Raw genomic sequence first — 23,833 nt, forward strand, 5'->3', positions numbered from 1 at the left:
TGCTCCTCATGCCTCCATCCAAACGTCGTTTCAAGGGAGGGCATGCACACCAATGCGCCTTCGCATCAGTCGCTCCGCTCGCCTAGCGCTTCCCAGCTGTATTCTATCGTTAGGTAACACTAGCTAATTTAAGTCAGATAGGCCCTGGGGAGTTCTTTGAAGTGGAGCTTGCCGGTTCCTTGGACCCAGGACTTCATTCCAGCACCTTGGCAGGGTGATCTGGGCCATTTTTATTTGTAATGCCCTGAAACATTATCTCTCTTTTTAGTTGTTTCAACTTAACAGTCTTTATTTCTGAAGTTCAGGGACTTCACCAGCCTACACCTAAACGCCTATTTCTTGACTGTTAAGCCTGGGAGACCTTTGTGTGCCTTTCCCATTGTCAGGCTGCTTCTCACCTTGGGTCCTGTCCTGAAAAAAATGGCAAGGCCCTTCCTTTTTTCTCATTTTGGGATGATGTAACCATGTCTACAGAAGCAAGTTGTTTTCATTTCAGTGCAACTCGAACATTGGGTAGAGAATGCTTAAGAAATATGTCAAGTTTTATCTTGGCTCGGTGGGAGAGACGCCAGACAGATTAAGAGCTGTTCTGAGAGTGGGCTGGGGTGGGGGTAGGGGGGGCAGCATGTGAGCCACTTCTCTGCTGGCCCTGCGGCATTATTACATCATTGTTTATGCGTTTTCCCATGTATCCTCTTTTGCTGGCATTGGACTCAAGAGTGAATGGCTTAGGTCTTTGAGTCTGTTTTCTAAGTCAACAGCTTTTTCTTGCACTGTTATGCATTTCATTCTTGTTTTGTACAAACTGGTGTGACATAACAAGAAATAAATATTTGGTTTCCCCACTCCCCATATGGTACAGAGTTGTAAAATCCCTGGTAACTTCCTGAGTGACAGGATAACAGGAGCCATCTCTGCTTAGCTTATTCAGTTTTGGTCCCTAGTTCTCCAGAGAAATCCAGAGTGATAAAGATGTTGTTCATAATAAGCCCCTTTCAACCACACTCAAGTTTATGTTACTGAGGCAACTTTTGGAAAGCCCCTAGGATGGGGGTGGGGCTTGTTGCCAGGGGAATCAATCCTGATGAAAGGCTTAGTACTCTCAGCACCCTCCACCAGGGAGATGTCAGGGAGATGACAAAGACAGGGACAGAGCCCATCCCCTGTAGCCACTGATTTAATTAAGTGGGTCTAGGTAATGACGACTCCATAAAATCTCTAACCAAAGAGGTTTGGAGAGCTTCCAGGCTGGTGACCGTGCTGAGGGGCTGGAGGCTGGTGCGCCTGGAGGGAGCATGGGGGATCCACCCCTTCTCCCACACCTTGTCCTGTGCTTCTCTTCCACCTGGCTATTCCTCAGCTGTATCACTTACAATAAACAGTAAACACGTGTGTCTTCCCGAGTTCTGTGAGTGGTTCTGGAAAATCAGAGAAGACGGTCCTGGGGAACCCTGATCTCCCGTCAGCTGGTAAGGAGTATAGGAAGCTGGCCTTTGTGGCTGGCATCTGAAGTGGGAGCAGTCTTGTGGGACTCAGCCCCTCAGCTTATAGGGGCCTGCCAACTGTGGGCAGTTAGTGTCAGAATTTGGTACTAAGACACTCAGTGTCTGAAGAGAACTGGAGAACAGTGACAGTACTTGAGAAAATCTGTGGAAAATGGAATTAACAGATGCTTATTTGGGGGCAAAAAACATTGAAATCCATGCATAGTGTCTTCATATTATCCAATTTCCATAACATTTTTTTAAAAATAAAAATATATTTTCATTTTTTATTTGAAAGGCAGAGAAAGAGAGAGGGAAGAAGAGAGATAGGTCCTCCATCTGCTGGCTCACTCCCCAGATGCCGGCAACAGCCAGGGCTGGGCCAGGCCACAGCCAGGAGCTCAGAACTCAATCAAGATTGTCTTCTATATGGATGGGACAGGGACCCAAGAACTTCAAGTCATCATATGTGGCCAAGGGTCTCGTTAGCTGGATTGGAAGTGGAATAGCCAGGACTCAAACTAGTAGCTCCTACATGGGATACAGGTCTCCCAAGCATTAACTTTATCCACTGTGCCAAATGCCCATCCATTCCAGAAACTTCTTATAGACCCATCTATGCATGAACTGCAACATAATCTCCATTTTCCACAAACCTTTTGAACTACCCTCATACATATGACAGCTCTGTTAGAACTTCTCAGTCTTCCACTCTTCAATTCTGTACTGCCTGAGGGTCACAACTTTTTGAGTATGTTTCACTGTTTCCTTAAAAAAATCTCTGCAAAAATAGATTTGAATTGCTGACTTAAAAAACAACTAGAAGATTCACAAAATAATCCACCTGAGAAAACTGTCTCAATCACATGTTATCTCTTTGATGCCATAAACTTAAATTTAAACTAATTATGAATAATTTGTGGAACTATGGAAACATGTGAGAAATGGTTTCCTAGAAGAATGAAACTTAAAACATGAATAAAACTTAAGCACAGAACATTGTCATATAGCTTCCTGTAATTAACAAAGAACAAGAGCAGAACTAAGAGCCTGAAAAAAATCTTTAAATCCTTAGTAACAATGAGTACAATTATTTAATTATAAAAGCATTTGAGTGGCCCTCTTAAATTTTGAGGGTTGAATACCTTAAAAATGAAGTAGGGGGTAGCAACAGAAGAGAATAATTGCTTCAAAGCAGACTTGACTGTATTTTATCTTATTTGCATTCCAGGGAATGCTGAAGACTCAAATAAACAATAATAGAACTAATAAGAGGATCAGTAAGATGACTGTGTTTAAGAAGAAAACCTGTAAGGCAACAGCTTTTATTTTTACCACCAATAATAGCTGGTAACACACTGGATGCTTACTGAAACCTTATTATAAATATGGAAGCAATGGGCTTTAACTGGGCTATGTATTTTTACTGCAATGACTAAGTTACAAGTTCTGTAACTGACAGTGTTTAAAGAGAATGAATTATAGCCATATGTACTGAATATAGGAAGATAACTCCTAATATACTCATCACACTGTATTAATGACCCTACCTTTCAAATAATTGAAGATGTAAAGTGTTCTTTCTAGGATGAGTGATTCCTGCATTCTTAAATGTCTGTTTTCCCAAATGTATGGGAAGAGTTACATTTTTGAATTGCATCACAGAGAATCTGTCCTGTATGCTAATTTGTTGAGATCTGTTTTATGGACATGGTCAAATTTTTTAAGTTTTCCACAAACAGTTGAAAAAAATGAGAATATATAAGTTTGGAGGTATATCATTTGCTATATGCAGATTAATTAGAGCTGGTTAATTCAAATTTTCTCTATATTAATTTATGCCTTGGTAATGTTATTAAGAGAAGTGTGTTAAAAATTTGCCATAGTCTTAGTGAACTGTCAAGTTCTTGAAATAGTGATTGTCATTTAAAATTTTTACATATTTGGCATACAGAAGCACTTATAAGTTTTAAATATTTATATTCTTCTAGTGATTTTAATTCCTTCTCAATGTATAGTAACTTTCTATGGTATGCTATTTGCCTTGAAGTCTGTTTTGCATGATGTATAGTTGCTCCAACCTTCTTCCAATTAGTGTTAGGCTAGTATACCACTCTTTTTCTTTCAAACCTCCCTCTGTCCTCATTTATTAAAACTGTCTCTTGTAAATAGCACTTAATAAGATTTTGTTTTGTTTTAGTCTGATAGTCTTTGTTCTTCTAAATGGATAAAGTCAATGTACATTGACTGGCTTTACCGATGTACTTGGATTCACTTCTATCAACTGATTTTGACTTTCTATTTATTCTGCTTTCAAATCATTTCTCTCTTTCCATACTTGACTTTTAAATTAAGGCTTTTATTCCCTGTCACTTCCTCTTTACCCCCTTATTAGGAGGGAGGTTACACAATCTGTTTCTATTATTTTAGTGGCAACCATAGAAAATTTATGCATGTTGAGCTTAATAAAGTCCTAAAGTCCTAAGTTAATTAGAATCTTTACCCACAGAATAAACAATATGATGGTCTCAGCACACTTGGAATCCAATCACATACTTTATGACGTATGTACTATAGTTACATGGGATTCTGCTCTACCTTAATTCCTAAAGTTAAGCGATCTTTGCTCACTATTTTTTTTTATTATTGCATTTCAGATCTTTCCTTTGGGTTTGTTTTCCTGCTTTCTATTATGCATTCTTTAGAAATTCCTTCAGTGAGAGTGTGTTGGTAGTAAAATCTCTCTATTTGTTGAAAAGTTATTGTTTTTTCCACACTTTTTGATGGAAAGTTTTTTTTGCTGGCATGAACATATAAGTTGACAATATTTTCAGCCTTTTGAAGCTATCATTTCAATAACTTTTGGCTTGTATTTCTCCTGGGCAAAGACAGCTTTCAGTCTATTGTTCCCGTATAAATAATCTTTTCTCTCTGCTTTTAATAATTTGTCATCAGTGTTGTTAGGTTTCCTTATGAAGTGTGCAGGTATACATTTCTCAGTTAATCTTGTTCGTGATTCATGGAGCTTCCTGAATTTGATTCATGTCTTCTATCCGTTCACTATGGTTTTAGATATCTACTGTACTTCATTCTCTTTTTCATCTCCTCCTAGCATTTCAATTAGCCGTATGTTGGATCTTCTTAGGATCATCTCTGTTTTTCATTCTGATTCTGATTTTGCACTCCATCCTGCATCCTGTGTAGTCTCTTCATTGCTTTCTTCCAGTTTATTAACACCTTGTCCAGTGCTAACTAATGGAGGTGTCTCATTTAGTGTAGATTTTTTTTTTTATTTCTAGAAGCTCTATTTTCTTCTCTTTCATATCTATCTGTCCAATTTGGTTAGTTTTTTTGTTCTTTTATCTTTTGAGAATCATGAAAAATATTTACTTAGGCATAATAAGCATCTTTATATTTAACTGAAGTTTCTAATGTTTATAGTATTTGGGGGTGAGTCCATGGGTTACTGCTTCTGTTATTTATTTATTTGAAAGTCAGAGTTACACAGTGAGAGGAGAGGCGGAGAGGGAGAGGCGGAGAGGGGTAGGTCTTCCATCCAATGGTTCACTCTCCAGTTGGCAGCAATGGGTGGAGCTGCGCCAACCTAAAGCCAGGAGTCAGGAGCTTCTTCCGGGTCTTCCATGCCGGTGCAGGGGCCCAAGGACTTGGGCCATCTTCTACTGCTTTCCCAGGCAATAGCAGAGAGCTGGATCAGAAGTGGAGCAGCTGGGACTTGAACCGGCGCCCATATGGGATGCTGGTGCTGCAGGCAGCAGCTTTACCCGCTACGCCACAGCACCGGCCCCCTGCTGCTTCAGTTAACAATGTTCACAGTGGCTTCATACTTTTGTCTTTGGTCATTTCTGATTTTCAGTTCATATTCCTTGGAGCTCTGGATCTGGGAAAGCTTTGTGGCTGGCTTTAGAGTCCAGTTCTCTTTAAAGGAAGGACACGTTTGCTTCTGCCTGTGGTTGAGTAACCTAGGACAGCTTCTAACTAAACTTTTAAGACTGGACCTTTGGCCGGCGCCACGGCTCACTAGGCTAATCCTCTGCCTGTGGCGCCGGCGCCCCAGGTTCTAGTCCCAGTTGGGGCGCCGGATTCTGTCCCGGTTGCTCCTTCCAGGCCAGCTCTCTGCTGTGGCCCGGGAGTGCAGTGGAGGATGGCCCAAGTGCTTGGGCCCTGAACCCCATGGGAGACCAGGAGAAGCACCTGGCTTCAGATCGGTGCAGCGCCAGCCGTAGCGGCCACTTGGGGGGTGAACCAACGGAAAAAGGAAGCTGTCTCTCTCTCTCTCTATCTCTGCCTGTCAAAAAAAAAAAAAAAAAAAAAAAAGAAAAAGAAAAAAGACTGGACCTTTGATATCCTTGCTCTGAATCTGTGTGAACAAGGAATAATCAGGGACAGACTTTTTTTCTTTTTCTGTTCACATGCAAAGCTGAGGTGATTTATTTTTCCTGCCTCTCTCTGACAGTCAAGATCTTCTAGTTAACTCACTCAAAGTAGTGCTCTTCTGAGAACGTGGATTTAGTCAAAGGTCTCTGATCCACTCTCCTTTCCTCCTCCTCTAAACTGTTTACTTACGTAGATGGGGTGGGGGAGATCTCCCACCTGCTAGTTTATTCCCCAGACGCCCACACAGCCAGGGCTGATTCTCGCAGTATCCCAAAATGCCCCTCCAAGTGCAACAGCACACACTCATCTTCAGCAGTCCCAGACTCGAGGGCTCTTCCAGCAGCAACAGTGAACAGTGCTGTCCACCGAGACCTCTCCACTGCAAAGACAGGGCACGTTTTCTCGCCCTGCGTGGAGATGCTGGCTGGAGCCTCCCTCACTGCCTCTGAGCCCCCGCCCTGTCTGCTCCCAGCTCATCCTGCCAAAGTCTCATTACTGATCATTACTGCTTTGCTCATAAGCCGTCAACATGTGCCACTGTTCAATCAAGTCTCAAACTCCAGGTTCAAGATCCTGGCAGGGCAGGGCAGGGCAGGGCAGTTTCTTTTCACAATGGTTTTCATACAGAGAAAAGCTGCAAAGACGGATAACAGTGTCTGCATACCCTGAGCTCACACCCTGTTGTTGACATCCACACGACTATGGTGCACCTGTCATACTACATTCTGTACCGGAGCTCCACAGTGGATTCGCGTTCCCTAGTCTTGGCCCAGTGTCCTGCTCCTGCCAGGAAACGACACCCATTCCTCATGCTGCTCGTTTCCTCTGTTGGCTGACAGTTTCCCAGACTTCCCTTATTTTCCATGGCTTTGACGGTGTGCGGAAGTGCTGGTTGGGAGAGCTGTGTGTTCCTCCTGGGTAGACTGGGGTTCTGGGTTTCATGAGGATGATCACAAGGGTGAAGCAGATTTTCATCATAGCTTCCCCCTCCCACCCACCTTCCAACATTCAGAAGTCAGACACTGAGCCCACTCGAGGGGTAGTACCTTGTAGGTCCTGGATGGGGTTGCATCTACGTAAATTATGTGGAATTCTTCTGTAAGGAAGAGTTGAGGTTTTGTTCCAGTATATTTGTAACCTGCCCTAATTTTTTTCTTGCACAAATAATTCCAGCTTTGGACATCAGGAGCTCTTTCAGGTTGTTCCTGGACACTTTCAACATGTGACCGTGTATACCTGGGGCACTTCAACAAGTTCACGGCAAAAGAGAATTAAACTTAACTTGGAGCAGAAAAACTTTGAAATGTAGGCCTAGTTTCTTTTTATTCCATAATATGCATTTTCCATGAACTTTCTGAAGCACCCTCACATATGTACTTTTAAAAAATATTTATTTATTTGAAAAGGAGAGAGAGAGGAGAGAGAGGACCTTTCATCCACTGGCTCACTCCCCAAATGCCTGCAACAGCTAGGTCTGGGCCAGGCCCAAGCCAGGAGCCTGGGACTCCACCTGGGTCTCCCACATGGGTGACAGGGACTCAAGGACTTGGGCCACCCTCTGCTGCCTTCCCAGGCGCATCAGCAGGGAGCTGGATCAGAAGCAGAGTAGCTGGGACTCAAACTGGCACTCCATTATTGGAGGCCAGCGCCCCCAGATGGCAGCTTCGAGACCCAAGGCTCATTTTCTGCATTTCCTGCCACAGTCCTAGAAATAGCCATTTTTCAGAGAATGGTGTTAGAAACCAAGGCCTGGGTGCTGGGCCTCATCGTCTTGGTTAGCCACCACGCCACCCATCGAGTCCTGAGGACCACCTCCTCACATGTTCCTGGTCTCCACTCACGGAGAAGGCAGCAGGGGCCCGGCGGCCAGGCCTTTGCTGTGTGAGCTGGAAGGCTCTTCTGCTCACCTGGCTGGGAGTCTGCTCCCTCCAGGAGGCCTCGTTCAGCATGCAGCCTTCCCCTGGCTCCTACCTGGTCTCTCACAACGCTGTGTGCTGCTAGGTTGGGAGGCGCCCAAAGTCAGCGCCGCAGCACACTTGTCACAGCAGTTAGCATATAGCAAGCCAGATGGCTTTTGCTTAGGGACTATTATTTGATTGGGTTAGGATCAAATGCATCCCTCAGGATTTATCAGAGAAAAAGAACTCCTTTTACCCACATACATACAACACAAAACAAACTCCTCCTACAGAAATTTTATGCCCATGGAAGCAGCATGGGCACGGTGGCAATGCAGGCATACCACATCAGAACACCAGTTTGAGTCCTGGCTACTCCACTTCCAATCCTAATGCACCTGGGAAAGCAGCGGAATGTGGCCGTTGCCATCCACACAGGAGACCCAGATGGAGTTCCAGGCTCCTAGCATTGGCCTGGCCCAGCCCCAGCAGCTGCAGCCATTTGGGAAGTGAACCAATGGACAGAAGACCTCCCTCTCTCTCTGTTTCTCCCTGTTACTCTGCCTTTAAAAAAAAACAAAAACAAAAAAACTCACGCCCAAGGGACCCTTCTTGGTCCCGAGCTAGAAGCAGCTGTCCCGTCTCCCGTTTCGGGCCTGTGTTATTGCGAGAGACAGAATGAATGAACTTGGGAATGTCATCCCTTAAAGAAGGCAGGGCTTCTCTATCTCCAGTACACACACAAGTTCAAAGATAAGGATCAGTTGCATAAAACATACCATAAAGAAACTCAAAGAACCACCCCACGCCAGGAAACCTCAATGAGAAACAGGCAGTGGCTCATGTTCAAATGGAGTGATGAATGACGCGCAGGCATTTTCCTGGAATCACTTATCTCCTGTCTCTCTCGCTCAGTTTACTGCTTGGGTGCCGGGGATGCAAATGTGGCCACTGACCAAGGACTTGAGTGCACAGTGGATGCCCTGGGGGTAGGTGTCCCAACTCAGTCCCCGCAGTGGCCTCCTCGTTGGTGCCATGAGGTTAAGAGGCCCTTCCAGGGAACTAGGCTGTTGCCTGCTTTAACTCCCGCCCACCCCAGGAAGTGAGTAACCCTGGACAAGAAATGGGGCAGGGAGGAGCTTCCTCCTCGTTCTGGGCCCTGGCAGCTTTTGGCCTGAGGTCTGGGAAGGGCTGGAGCAACCTCCTTGAGAGAGGAGGGGGTGGGCACTGTCTGATGTTTCCTGGCAGCGACACCAGCCCCGAGAGATGGCCAGCATCAGGAGGAGCGGCCCTGCAGCAGAGGCTGTTGGACCTTCCGGTCTGGTCTCTCAGGGCGGAGAGGATGCCCCTTCCCAGAGCTCCCTGGTCCACCTGCATTTGCCGGTACCACAGACAGCCCCTAGCACACTGCTGGTTCCCGCCCCTGGTCCTGAGCCCTTCTCTGTCCAGCACATCTCTGCCACCACAGGAGTATGACCAGGAGGCCTGTGTGTCCTGCAGGGCCAACCCTCGACCACAACGCCAGGGAAGCTACAGGATAGAGGGGCAGGCCTCTGGTGACTCTGGGGCCCACCACCTGGTTTCTCAGAGGGCCCGGAGCTGGCTTTGTTGGAGACGCAGGCTTCCGCGGCATCTCTCTCTGCATCTCTCTCTGCCCTCTTGCATCCCCCCGACTTGGTTAGCAGTAGTTCCTAAGACTGCCTGCAGCACAAACCCTCCCCACCTGAGATCCCTGTGTCAGCATCTGTTTTGAAGACTGAAACTAAGATCTTGTGGCCAGAGCAAGTGGGAGGATCCAGAGACAAGCAGCGATGGGGCAGCTCAGAAGGCAGTGGAGAGCCGCAGTTCCAAGAGAACCGACCGGAAGTGCCGGGGACTCTCCTGCAGGAAGGGCTGCTCTCCAGCAGGCTGGTCAGGAGCACCTGGCCGCAGAGGGGTGACCCAGGCAGGTGGCTGCTCCCCACAGAGCTCCCGATCAGAGCACGCTGCTGCCTCTTTTCAGCTGAGCCCGCTTGTCGTCACCTCAGGCGAGTTCACCTGTTCAGCCTTCCAGCACAGCAATGGCACCCACTGCCCTCTGCCAGGAGCCCCTGCCTCTGTGTCCTGCTCACTTCTACTTCTAGGTCCTGAGTGGTTGCTGCGTGACGTCACTGACATGGTCTCCTGGATGCCGCATCCTTAGGCTGGTGTCCGGGACGCATATGCGCCTGGACTACCAGAGGCCCCCACGCCATTGTCATTGTCTTGGAAGAGTCAGCATCTCCCTGTCACTTACGACCCTCAAGCCCTGTTCTCTCCTACTCTCCACACCCAGTTAACTCAGTATTAAGCTAGACTTTCGGAGACGATTGTGCCGGCTTCATCTCCGTACCACCTGCTCACAGCACTGTATCTTGGTTCAGATGTTTGTGTATTTATGCCACAGACAGCAAGTGAAAAACACTCTCCAATGTGCCCAGACCTTGACATCTATACACGAGTCTATAATCAAAGAAACCAGGGCTTCCGTAGGGAAGTGGTTGATTCTGGATCAGAACATGGGACGTGCAAGTGGAACCTAGAGCAGCTTCCGACGGCAGAAAGAAAGGAAGTGCTAAACAAACAACCTGGGGTGGCGCCGTGAAAGCCTGCAGGAGCCAACCGGTCAGCTAGGACTATAGGAGCAAGAAGTGACCAAGGGCAGTACTAGCTAGAACTCAAAGTACAAAATAAACACCCTCATGTCAGTTCTATATACGTAACTGAAAAAATAACGTGGAGCGACAAGACACCTCTTCCTTTCAGAACGCAGATGAATGAATACAGAAGGAATAAACAGGAAAATCACCACTGGAAAACCACATGCCACCAAGGGACACCAGAATGACGGGAGAAGTTGAAGATGAAATAGGATATTTGCAGGATTTCAAAGTGTCTCATCCCAATAGTAACTGTTCAACGACAAAATCTGAGAGATGACGTGAGTTGACATGACCAGTGACCAGTCATACCTTACCTAACACACCAGTGGCGATAGCCTCCGCTCCCCGGTCCAAGCCACAGCACTGCTGTGGCCTTCACCTGATCACGGGCAATGTCAGACAAACCCACGTGGAGGGCCCTCCAACAAAATCACCAGCCCGGGCTCTGCTGACTGCCAAGGCCATGAAATCCTTGGAAAGACTGACAGGGCTGCAGGCGAGAGGCAAGTGAGGAAATTGGACAACCAAATGCACTGTGGGACCCGAGATTAGATCCCAGAGCCACGACGGGACACATTAATCACTGATGAACTCCATATGGGCCCTCTGGTTTAAGTACGCATCATGCTAGGGTTCGCCACTTGTGTTATCGCTAAGTTGTGACTGTCAGAGGGTGTGGGGTGAAGGACATGTGGGTACCTCTGCTCTACCTTTGCAACGCCATAAGAAGCCGAAAATTAATCCAAAATGAAAACACTTAAAAAATGTGACTTGTGTCATAGGGGTTCATTTAAGTGTTGAGATAACTAGTGAAGTAGATCTGGAAGTCCTTTGAGCACACCCAAGGCAGGCAGCAGCATAACCCAGAGAAAAGGAGTTTGGAGCCAAAAAAGCTAAGAAAAGGGAGAAGGTTCTGAGCGATGGTGGCCCCAGTGTGGCTGAGAGCCACGGTGAGAGCTAACACCTGCCTGGCACTTAGGGCACCAGGCACTTTGCCAAGTGCGTCACCTACTAATGTGTTGAGCCAATGGATGGATTTGGCCCATTCTATGCAGGAGTTATCAGGACTTGCAACTAGCGGAGTGAGGGAGAGGAGTAAACCCACGACTGAGCAGTGGCCCGTGTTGGGGCAGAGCCATTCATCAAGGTGGGACACAGACTGGATTCTGTAGGGAAGAGGGAGACAAGCAGCTGGACCTGGGGCAGGTTGGTTACAAGGTGGCTGTGGGGCAGCCTGATGGGGATGTCTGGAAGGCAGTTAACAAAGAGCCTGACAATCCCCGAGGGAACCCTGCAGGAGACCTAGCTCTGAGAGCCATTACAGGGGGATGACTGAAGCCGTCAGAGTGGATGAGATCTCTTAGGAAGTAAGAGAGACAGGACGAAGGCCCAGGATGGAAGACTGAGAAACCCCGACCACGATGGAAAGATCAAGAGGACAGAGAAGTGGCATCGGGGTGAATGAGAACCACAAGATCCGGAGGACACAGGAACCCCAGCAGGGGGAGGGGGGCAAGAGAGGCAATCTGAAATGGCACGGATAATCTTGCAGGGAAAGTCGACGGAAAGACGGGGAGCAGCCAGATGGGGAAGCAGATACAGTGGGTGCCGAACACAGAAACACAGCCAGGGCAGAACTCGGGGTTGCAGAGGTCACTCAAAATTCTGTCTCCTGACTGCCACCTTGCAGGCACTTCTGATGCAAACCAGTTCTCTCCACCTGGGTACCCCACCTCTAGGTCTGCAATGGGCACGTTCAGCCTTTGAGCCACAGTCTAATCTTAAATTTACAAAAACAACACCACTTGGGGCTGGTGCTGCAGCGTAGCAGATAAAGTTGCCGCCTGCAGTGTCAGCATCCCATACAGGTGCTCCAGTTCTGATCCAGCTCCCTGCTAATGTGTCTGGGAAAGCGGTAGAAGATGGCTCAAGTTCTTGTGCTCCTGAACCCACGTGAGAGACCAAGAAGAGGCTCCAGGCTCCCGGCTTTGGACTGGCCCAGCTCTAGCCATTGCAGCCATCTGGGGAGTGAAGCAGCAGATGGAAGACCTCTCTCTTTCTCTGGCTCTGCTTTTCTATAACTCTGCCTTTTTTTTTTTTTTTTTTTTTTTTTTTTTGACAGGCAGAGTGGACAGTGAGAAAGAGAGACAGAGAGAGAGAAAGGTCTTCCTTTTGCCATTGCTTCACCCTCCAATGGCCGCCGCGGCCGGCGCGCTGTGGCTGGCGCACCACTGATCCGATGGCAGGAGCCAGGTGCTTCTCCTGGTCTCCCATGGGGTGCAGGGCCCAAGCACTTGGGCCATCCTCCACTGCACTCCCTGGCCACAGCAGAGAGCTGGCCTGGAAGAGGTGCAACCGGGACAGAATCCGGTGCCCCGACCGGGACTAGAACCCGGTGTGCGGGCGCCGCAAGGCGGAGGATTAGCCTGGTGAGCCGCGGCGCCGGCCTGTAACTCTGCCTTTCAAAAAATAAATAAGTCTTTAAAAAAAAAAAAAGAAAGAAAGAAAAGCAGCACCACCTGTGTAGTGGATTGCTTCTCCTACACACAAGTTGCAACCTGAAATAACCTCATCTGATCATAGGTGATGCCTGGCACAGGGCTGCCTGGATGTGACACTAGAGATGCGATTACCCCCTGACCACGCCCCCCCTGCTTTGAAAGCCTGGCACTGGACACACCCAGACAGTCCTAGGTCCTGACTAGGAGCCTGCTGCAGGAGGTAAGGGCCGTAATCACAAGGAGAGACACTTGGTGAGGCTCGTGGCTTCTGCAGGCTACGTGTGCCAAAGCTTTTTCACTTCTACTCCACATTTGGTTGGCATTTACAACCTTCAGATATTAACACTCATTAATATCAATGTCTGAGTACCTAGAAATTAGCTTCCTAAAATTACTAGATTTTGTATTAGCCATTCATTTATTCACTCAATAGACATTGATTAAGTGCTAGGCAACATGTGCTAGGCAACCTGCTCATGGAAGCCTGGGTAAATAAATAAGATGGGGTTCTTGCCCTGCAGAAGCCCGCATGCATTCACATGTACAGCAACAGGCACCATGAGAGGTCTTATGTTAAGGCATGTATATATACATGTATGTGCATGTGCACACAGACACACATCTATACAGGGTGGGTACCCCTTATCCAAGGGACCAGAAACATTGAGAATTCAGATGTTTCTGGATTTTGGAATATTTGCATGTGCATAAATATCTTGGGGATGGGACCTAGATCTAAACATGAAATTCATTTATGTTTCATATATATCTTATACTTATAACCTAAAGATAATATTTTATAGTATTTTTAGTGTAACTACATTTTTCCTGTGACTGCTCACATGAGGTCTGGTGTGGAAATTTCCACTTGTGGTGTTATATTGTTACCCCCAAGTTCTGGACTTCGGAGCATTTTGGATTTTTGGATTATGGCTACTCAACCTGAGAATATGTACTCCTATAAATACACACTTACATGCATGTACAGGTAAAGTACACATGTGATTGAGAGACAGAGGCTTTCTGTGTGTGTGTATAAAAGGGGTCTTCAAAAAGTTTATAGAAAGTATGTATTATGCATTTCAAAAAATTTTGCAGCAAATTGAAGCCATACCAAATGTTATAACATGTCTGCACAGGATCTAGTTTGAGGCACTAAAAAGGAGAAGGCATCAATTTGAAAACTGGGAAAGAACCCTCCTCAAGGCAACATGAATTCTGCTAAAATCGAAGCAAGAGTATCGAATCGATGGTGAAGGCTGGGTGGCAGAACGATGAAATCACTGATGCTTTATGGAAACTTTACAGGAACAATGCCCCAAAGAAATCAGCAACTCACAAATGGGCAACACATTTTAAGGATGAGATGATGCTGAAGATGCAGCCTGCAGTCTCAGACCATCCGTATCCATGTACAAGGGAAAACTTAATCTTGCTTGTGTCTTAACTGAAGAGACCCAGCAGAAACAGCCAGCACTACCGGCATCTCAACTGGTTCATCTCCCACAGCTCTGACAAATTAAAGTGCAGCAAACTTTCTGTTCAGTGGCTGCTACAATGTTGCACCCAGATCAGCTGCACACAAGAGCAGAGCTTTCAATGGATCAAGATCCTGAAGCCTGTCTTGAAAGAATTGGAATAGGAGACAAAAATGGCTTTCCCCATACCATGCTGAAGACAAAACACAACCATAGCAATGGCTACCAAAAGGGGGGAAGCAGTCCAGTAATGCAAAAGCAGACCGGTCAAGAGCAAAGGTCACAGTCACAGCTTTTTTGGGGATGTTCAAGGCATTCTGCAAGTCCAAAGAATGATAACACCTGCTTATGAGAAGAGTTTCTTGAGAAGGTTAGCCAAAGCTTTAGCAGAAAAATGCCTGAGAAAGCTGCACCTGGAGTCCTGCCCCATGTCATGGCTCCTGCTCATCCCTCTCATCAAACAAGGGCAAGAGTTGCAATGGCGAACCATTAGGCACCCACTTTTCAGTCCTAATTTGCCTCCTTGCAACCTTTTTTGGGAGGAATCTTTAAAAAAATCTTTAAAGAACACCTGTTTTTCTTCAGTTAGCGATGTGAAAGGGGTTGCACTGACATGGTTAAATTCCCAGGACTCCCAATTCCTTAGGGATGGGCTAAATGATCAGTATATTTATATTTTTATCTGTTAATTCCATTGGATGGGGGGGGTGTATTAATACTTTAAAAAGTTCTTGGTAAATGGTAAAGACAAGTTTGGTAAAGACAAAGAGGGACCGGTGTGACGCACAAGAGTAAGCCACTGCTAGCATCACTGGTGCCAGCTACTCTGTTTCCAATCCAGCTCCCTGCTAATGGGCCTGGGAAAGCAGCGGACAATGGCCCAAGTGCTTGGGCCCCTGCACCCATGTGAGAGACCTAGATGAAGTTCCGGGCTCCTGGCTTTGGCCTGGCTCAGCCTTGGCTGTTGCAGCCACTGGAGAGTGAACCAGCAGATGGAAAATGAATGTTGCTGTCTCCATCTCTCTTCCTTTTCATCTCCCTCTCCCTTTACTCTGCCTTTCAATTAAATGAGTAAATAAAAAAAAAATCTTTAAAAAGAAGATATTTATTTTGGTGTCATAATCTCATTCGTAATGAACTTTCTGAAGATCCTTCACACATCTACACAGGGTGGTGGGCAGGGGAGGGCTGGATGTGACTGTACTGCACAAGGTGTAAGAAGCAGGGGCACTGGATTTCCAGAGACTGGAAGGGTGAGCACGACGGTCTGTCCTGGTGGATAAAGAAGGACCCTGGGGCAGAAGGGACAGCATGGGGCAAAGGCCCAGGCATGCGAGTACGCAGGCCGATGGACGAGGTAGCGATGCAGCAGACCCAGCAAGGACAGTGGGTGTGTACTGGGCATTTGCTAGGTGTCAGGCGGTCTTGTAAGCACCTCACAGGTAGTTCCACCTGGCCTGAGCCACAGGTGCGGAGTGGCCGGAGGAGAGGCTGGACGAGGGAACGTTTGGAATGCTGGGATCAGGGGTCTGCTCTTTGTCCTGCAGGGGAGAGTGCCTGCGGGCGCACATCAGGTGCGGGCAGGATCTGCCCTGTGACAGCCAAGGCTCCTCTGCTAGCTGAGCACGGGCCAGGTGGGAGGATGAGAGGGGAGGAGCCTGGAAGATTCTTCGGTAGTTCAGACAAGAGCGGATCAGCCAAGTGACGTGAGCAGAGGGAGTGGGTTCAGGGGAGAACTCTGAGCAAGACGAAGTGGGCCTGGTGACTCCCTATATCCATGGGGACAGGGCGGCAAGGAGGAGGGAAGGAGTCACTTGGAGAAGGAGACGCATCCCTAGCGAAGTACCTGGCTTCAGTGTAAGGTGTCCCCATGTGTAGGGGCCTCATGGGCAGAGTTCAAACAAGGAAGCAACTTCGGTCAGGCTGGGTCTGTCCTTGCAGCGTGAGCTCAGCCCTAGTTCTCACCTGTCTCCCCTTTGCCTTACATTTCCACACCAACAGCTGGGAAGCAGCACAGGGACACAGGCTCACCGTCACAGAGGCCACACACTCAGGGAACACTCAGGCCAAGACAGCACAGAGGCACAGCCTCACCCACCCAGCCTAGGGAAAGACACACAGGAATGAACACACAAACACATGCGTCCACAGATCAGGAGGGAGGGACCCATGGACACACCCACACACACAGGCCTCTAGATCAGGGATGGCCCGCGCACACAGATCCACTGATGAGAAAGAGACAGATACACAAATGTGTTCATATGGGGCTGGTGCTGTGGTGTAGCAGGTGAACCTGCCACCTGCAGTGCCGGCATCCCATGTGGGCACCAGTTTGAGTCCCAGTTGCTCTACTTCCAATCCAGCTCTCTGCTATGGCCTGGGAAAGCAGAAGATGGCTCAGACACTTGGGCCCCTGCACCTGCGTGGGAAGACCCAGAGGAAACTCCTGGCTCTAGGCTTTGGATTGGTGCAGCTCTGGCCATTGTGGCCAATTGGGGAGTGAACCAGCGGATGGAAGACCCTCCCCCACCCCCCCCAGCCTCTCTCTCTGCTTCTCTATAACTCTGCCTTCAAATCAATCAATCTTTTTTTTTTTTTTTTTTTTTTAAACAGGCAGAGTGGACAGTGAGAGAGAGAGAGAGACAGAAAGGTCTTCCTTTTGCCGTTGGTTCACCCTCCAATGGCCGCCGCGGCTGGCGCACTGCGCTGATCCAAAGGCAGGAGCCAGGTGCTTCTCCTGGTCTCCCATGGGGTGCAGGGCCCAAGCACCTGGGCCATCCTCCACTGCACTCCCGGGCCACAGCAGAGAGCTGGCCTGGAAGAGGGGCAACCGGGACAGGATCCGGCGCCCCAACCGGGACTAGAACCCGGTGTGCTGGTGCTGCTAGGTGGAGGATTAGCCTATTGAGCCATGGCACCGGCCTGAATCAATATTAAAAAAAATTAAAAAAAAAAAAAAGCCACGTGTTCACTGATTCCAGAGGAGCTCACATACACAGTTTGGTAGGTCACAGAACACCTGCCAGTATGCACATATGGGACTGACCACAGGCAGGCCCCAAACTGAAAGTTTTTCTAGAGAGGGTGGGGCCTATTTCCAGCTCCCCAGCAGAGGAGCTGTGACTACAACTCATTCAGGTCAGTTTCCAAGAAGACATGGAAACTGATCTGGTCTCTCACACTCTCCCCATTCCCATGTCCACTTCCAGGTAAGCAGCTGTGACTGAGAACCACAATGCCTACCTAGCAGTAAGCAAACCATGCCCTGCTGATTAAACACGACCCCCGCGCCACTCAGCCTCCTCCTACCGAATAGCTTCTGCAGGACTTGTCCGTCGTACAAATCTTCAGCCAGGTCCTTCACGATGATTCTTTCTCCAACCAACACGTCATTAATCCAGTCAATTAAAACCTGCGGAGAGAGAAGAGAACCGAACCGAAGATCAGCGGGTCTTTTCTTCCAGGCCAGCCTTGTTACCTGGGACAACTGAAAGCTAAACAAACTGCAGGTTGTAAAAGCAACATATTTATCCACACAACTCAATGCACGGACAGGCAGCTGTGACGGCCAGCCGCAGTGGCCCTGATCATTTTTCAGCTGTCATCTAGGGGTGTGTGCGCACCTCTGCTCCTCTGTCTTGCATGGACCTGTGCTTGTGTGCACCTCCACGATCTACGCATCTGAGGTGAGCTAGCATCGTCTCCGAGCCTCTGCTTCCCAACGTGCAAAACTGAGCATGAAAGTCTATCTCACAATAGGGGGCGGAAAAGAACAAGGGACAAATACTGAATGGAAGGCAGATTTGTTAATAACAAGGCACCGTCCAGTTAGGGCAGTTGGTCAGGTGTGCAGAAGAGGTTACCCGCACAGAAAGACAGATCTGCCCATGGTCACCGAGCTGAGCGGGCCCTGGTCCAGCTCACTCCCACACACACGTGTGTTCTGTCTCCACCCTGAGCCGCCATGCACCAGGCACTGCACTATCCTCTCCCTTGTCTCTCTGAAGCAGCTGTGACCTGAAGCCTTACTGTGTGCTGTGTAACTGATCCACACGACACCCCCGAGAGGCACCTGTCCTCAGTTCCGTCTCAGGTAGCCAAAGTGAGACTTGGACACTGCTTTTCTTTGTTCCTTTTTTCACCTAGTAAGATGTCATCTACGTACAATCCAGCAGGCTGTGTCCTGGTCATCGCACACAGCTGTGTGACCCACAGTCCAGATACAGAAGAGTTCTCTCCCCCAGGATGTGTCCTCAGGGCCCTCCCCCGCCCAGCAGCCTCAGCAAACCCCTTCCGTCTGCCTTTTCCATGGTCTCATGTCCAGGGACCAACCTCACCTCTGATGTTTGACTTCTCTGTGTTAGCATAAACCCTTGCCTCTGCAATGCAGGCAGTATGGGCAGGGTGTCCATCCCGGGCAGGCAGGGATGGATGAAGGAGCCCGTGGGCCCAGTACACTATCCCACTGTCACAAGGCAAAGGGATGGTCACTATTGTACACCTACTGTATACCAGGCCCTACCTTGGATCCAATGCCATAAGTCCCTGTCCTGGTGGAGCTTGTGAGAGGTGAGGGAAACCAGTTAATGGAAGGATTACAGCACACAGGGTTTGAATCCTGAGGCTGCTGTGGGACAGCAGAGGAGAGGCCCCACCCAGGCTGGGGCAGGTAAGGGGGGAGCAGGGATGAGGGGGGCTTGCAGAAATGCTTGTGCTTAAAAAGATGCAAACAAAGACCAGGGACTGCCCAGGAGACTGCGAAGTCAGGGTGGTGGAAGCAGCCTCACCCCGGCAGTGAGGAGGTATCCTGGGCTGCGTGCGGCGCTGTGCCCGAGGACAGCACCCAGGGCACAGGTCCCCGGGCAGCAACGTGCACCACCCACTGCCACCTCCTCACATGGCACGGGTGCAGTCTGGGAGGTCAGTGCCCATTCTGGCCATGGCTGCACCCTCAGGGGTCTCCCGGGCCCGCAGGAGTGCACACCTGCCAGTGCAGTGAGCATCCTGTGAGCAAGTCTAGGGCTGAGCTCTCTCCCGGTGCCCCTGAGATGTCCTGTGGCCGGCAGGGCCTCAACCCACAGCCATCCCAGCTTCTCCCCACACAGCATGGTGAGGGGTCGGGGGGGTACTGGGCCAGACAGCCAGCCACAGTGTAGCACAGACTGTGCCAGGCAAAAGCGAGATGCCTGGCATCACAACCCAGCTCACCTGCTGCCTCGGGTTATGGCCCCTGGGTGTGAGGGACTGCAGGGGCCCAGCCTGAGCTGCCTTCTCCCTGCTCTCCCTGGGACTCTGGCAGAAGGGCACAGACGTGGGCAGGGAACAGACGCTTACTGCGTCTGTCTCTGTCCCTGGTGGGATGGCCCAACCCTGCGCTGGGTTCGCTCCACCGAGGAAGCCTCTGCCAAAGAGACGAGACCCTGATCCTGCTTCTAAACAGCCTGAGATTCCTCCCATCTGCTCACCCACCCCTCCTCCTGCCTCCCTGTACCCAGCCAGCCAGTGTTTGTTGAGTGCCTGCTACATGCGACAGCCTGTGCCAGATCCTAGGGGTACAGCCATGAAGGAAAGACAGACGTCTCTAATCCCAGGAAGCTCACCACTGAGGGAAGGAAGCAGAGAAGAGCAGGAGCAGGTGCAGTGTCATGTGGAGGCCACAACGGCAGAACTAAACGGACCATGGCAGCACCCAGAGGGGCTGAGGGATTGCGCTCGAGTCAAAGGAGGGCTTCCTGGAGGAAGGGACATTCTTTATTTTTTTAAAGATTTATTTGAAAGTTAGAGTTAGAAAGAGATCTTTCATCAACCGGTTCACTCCTCAGATGGCTGAAATGGCTGGGGCTGGGCCAGGCCAAAGCCAGGTTGCTAGGAGCTTCCTCCAGGTCTCCCACATAGGTAGCAGGGGCCCAAGCATGTGGGCCGTCTTCTGCTGCTTTTCCCAGTCATTAACAAGGAGCTGGATCAGAAGTGGAGCAGCCAGGACACGAACCAGCGCCCACATGGGATGCCAGATCACAGTCTGAGTCCTCATCGCCTACGCTGCAGTGCCGGCCCCGGGAGGTTACTCTCAGATGCAAGGCAGGAAGGACCCACAGAGGCAAAGGCACAGGGCAGTGCTGGGAGCAGACACAGCCTGGTTAGGACAGGCAGGTCTTGTGCGGCTGCGTCACCAGGCGGGGGACAATCCGAGGTTGAGGAGGTAGCGCCAGCCTGGAGCCCAAACACCAATGACAGGGGTGGGGGCTTCCCCGGGTGGGTGATGGGAGGCTACAGGCTTTGGGCAGGAAAGTGGTGGGTGTGGATCTGCACGGGGAGAGAAGCCCACTGAGACCTGGTGCCTTTCTGTCCTCACTGCAGAGTGGCGAGGCTGACGGGGAAGACCACAGGGCAGGGCATTCGAAGCGGGGAGAAATGAACAGTCTGGGAGGGGCGACCGCATGCCAGCCTCCATATTGAATTCCGTCTCCAATGGGCTTTTCTGAGACGGAGTTTGCTCACTTGGAAAGCGGGGCGGACACTCAGTGGGACTTCCCAGTGGAGAGACTCGGAATTCTCAAATCCCGGCCAGTGTCAGCTTGCTTGTCCCCACTTCTCCGCGCTGACACCATAGTTATGTTTCAGAGTCCAGCCAGAGACCATGAGCCGCCCGAGGGCCGGGGCCGCCATGACAGTGCCCTCTCTGCACTGGCCCACAGGGCACCTGCCGGGAGCAGGTGCCATCTGGGAGGCCCCTGAGGCCTCCCCCGGCTCTCCTTACCTTCATCAGCTCCTGAAGTTTGGGGTCGCTGCGGGAGTTTGGATCCACCATGGTTCGCACTTCGTTCTCCTCTTGAGAAAGAAAAGACATTCAGTGGGGGAGGTTACACGTGAGGGCCCTCAGCCAGCAATAAGAGACAAAAGGCGCAGTTACCCAGCATGGTGTCCTCGGGGTCCAGCTCGAACGGGATCGGGCTGAGGGGCAGGTTGATGGCGTTCATGCCCTCCTCCTGCAGCTCGGACACTGGAAGACAAGGAAGAGCCTGGTCACGCGTCAGCCGCCTGCCCACCGGCGCTCTGGAACACACGTGTTCGATAGCGACACTGAGAGTAAACCTGCGCGGGTTAGATGACAGCTGCTAGCCTGCAATCGATTCCTGGCCTCTCCCAGCTGAGAGGACCTGATTGTCCCCTTAATCTGCCCTCTCCTGAGTGTCACCTCACTCATCTCCCTCTGGGAACCAGAAACCTCCCTCTCAGAAGGACGACGGAACACACAGGGGTGCGGTGGGCGCCGACCTCTTTCTCGCTCTCTCCTTTTGTCTCCAGCCTGCCACTCTGTCAAGGCTCAAGCTCAGGGGCACTGGGGGTGGGGTGGGGAACCAGTGACTGCTTGTTGACCGGATGAACAAGGACTATGCTTGCACCCTCAATCCGTTCCAGCTTCCCCCGACTTCGCTCCTGGATTGGCTGCCCTGGTGATCTGCCCTCCCTTCTCCACCCGGCCCCAGCTGCCACTCAGGACTGTCAGTTTCAGCCCCTTTCCTGGGCTCTGGTCTGGGCTCTGCAGTGCCCACCAGCTGTGAGACCTGGGGCTGGGCTCCTCCCCACGCTATGCCTGTTTCCCTCTGCTGCACACGAGACACGCCCCTAGACGCCCAGTGAATTCTAGTTTTCAAATCCCAGACACCTAAAATTCTACCTTTGTCAAGAAAAGTTTGCAAAGGTCAGTGGCCAAAGAAACTTCTAGCCTGCTCTCCTCCAAGTTCCCAGCCCCTACATGGAGGCTTAGTTGAAAAAACAAACAAATAACCCTACCACAAAACCAGCTGTGCAACGAACACTTGGTGAGCACTGACCTTGGATTACCCCCCCAGAAAAGCAGCAGCTTGTACCCCACTCCTTTTGCCAACTAAGTACAGAACCGCCACCCTCTCCAGGCATCGCTCACCGAGGGGTTCTCCAAGAGTGAACATGGCAGCTGCAATCAACCTTAAGAAAGCAATATGCCATCTTCCCGTTTTTATTTTTATGGATGCTGGCCTCCTCGGTTGCCAGCATAGGCATGTGAGAACTCTCAGGCACAGGCAGCCATGCACAAGGGGTTCTTTCACACCAGCAAACGTGCAGTTGGACAGGGAGGGAGACTGCCTAACAGAGATGGTGAAACGCACTCTCCCCTTGCACAATGAAGCTGGCACCTGGTCCCTCTGCAGTGGGCACTTGACATTCATCAGGACAGCAGCCAGTCAGTCGAGAATCTCCACATCCATAGAAACCCTCCCTTTCAGAGGACTCCATAAAATCTAAGAGGGGCCGGCGCTGTGGCACGGCGGGTTAAAGCCCTGGCCTGTAGTGCCGGCATCCCATATGGGTGCTGGTTCGAGTCCCGGCTGCTCCACTTCCCATCCAGCTCTCTGCTGTGGCGTGGGATAGCAGTGAAAGATGGCCCAAGTCCTTGGGCTCCTGCACAAACGTGGGAGACCTAGAAGAAGCTCCTGGCTCCTGGCTTCAGATAGGCACAGCTCTGGCCATTGCGGCCAACTGGGGAGTGAACCATCAGATGGAAGACCTCTCTCTCTGCCTCTCCTCTCTCTGTGTAACTCTTTCAAATAAATAAATAAATCTTTAAAAAAAAAAAAAAAAAGCTAACAGAAAGCTGGCTGTGACGCCTTCAAAGGTCGCCGGTCCTGTGAGTACAGAGTGCGTCTGTTCTCTGGCTGAGTGTACCTGCGTCCTGCTGCCATGCCTGCTTCTCCGACCTCCCCTAGATCTAGCAGTTGGCTTGCTTTTGCAGGTGAGCTCTCGCTCCAGATCTCCCTCTCTCCGCCCCCCCCCCCCCCAGCCCAATTCTCCTTATTTGATTCCCACAGCATGCCCACCGGGGCTTGTCAAGTCTTGCTTCAGCGAGGGTGCAAGGCTGAGCCTCTTGCAGGGCCAGTGAGGAAGCTGCTGTGGCTCGGGGCCTTCTTGCCTCCCTCCATGCCAGACCCTTTGATTAGCTCCTTGCCACCTCATATTTTATTTACTTTTAAAGTTTCTTTTGATGTTTATTTTCACTTACTTAAAAGGCAGAGTCACACACACACACAATCTTCTATCCATTGGTTCACTCTGCAAATGCCCACAACAGCTGGAGCTGGGCCAGGCCAAAGCCAGGAGCCTGGAATTCCATCCTGGTCTCCTGCTTAGGTGGCAGGGGTCCAAGCACTTTACCCACCACCTGCTGCCTCTCTGGATGCATAAGCAGGAAGCTGGATTGGAAGTGGAGGTGCCAGGACTCGAACCAGGCACTCTGCTAAAGGAGTCGATGAGCAGGTATCTTGAGAGGTGGTTTAACTTGCTGCCTCCCAAGGCCCACCCTCTGGGATTTTATTTCCTTCAGAGCACTCACTGCAATCTGAAATAATGGCTGAT

General features: G+C 50.0%; 1 protein-coding gene across 2 annotated transcripts in view; it reads right to left on the minus strand.

The window, feature by feature from the left end:
* The window catches only part of PARVA (parvin alpha), a 170,619-nt gene that overhangs the window by 32,519 nt on the left and 114,267 nt on the right, over positions 1–23,833 (minus strand). For both annotated transcript variants that reach the window (XM_051824848.2, XM_051824857.2), the window contains exons 2-4: positions 21,351–21,440; positions 21,198–21,268; positions 17,750–17,852 (exon numbers count right to left, since the gene is read on the minus strand). In XM_051824848.2, coding sequence (XP_051680808.1) covers positions 17,750–17,852; positions 21,198–21,268; positions 21,351–21,440 — 264 coding nt within the window. The remainder of the gene's footprint in view (positions 1–17,749; positions 17,853–21,197; positions 21,269–21,350; positions 21,441–23,833) is intronic.

The sequence above is a fragment of the Oryctolagus cuniculus genome, chromosome 1 (genome assembly GCF_964237555.1).
Source record: "Oryctolagus cuniculus chromosome 1, mOryCun1.1, whole genome shotgun sequence".
NCBI classification, from domain to species: Eukaryota; Metazoa; Chordata; class Mammalia; order Lagomorpha; family Leporidae; genus Oryctolagus; species Oryctolagus cuniculus.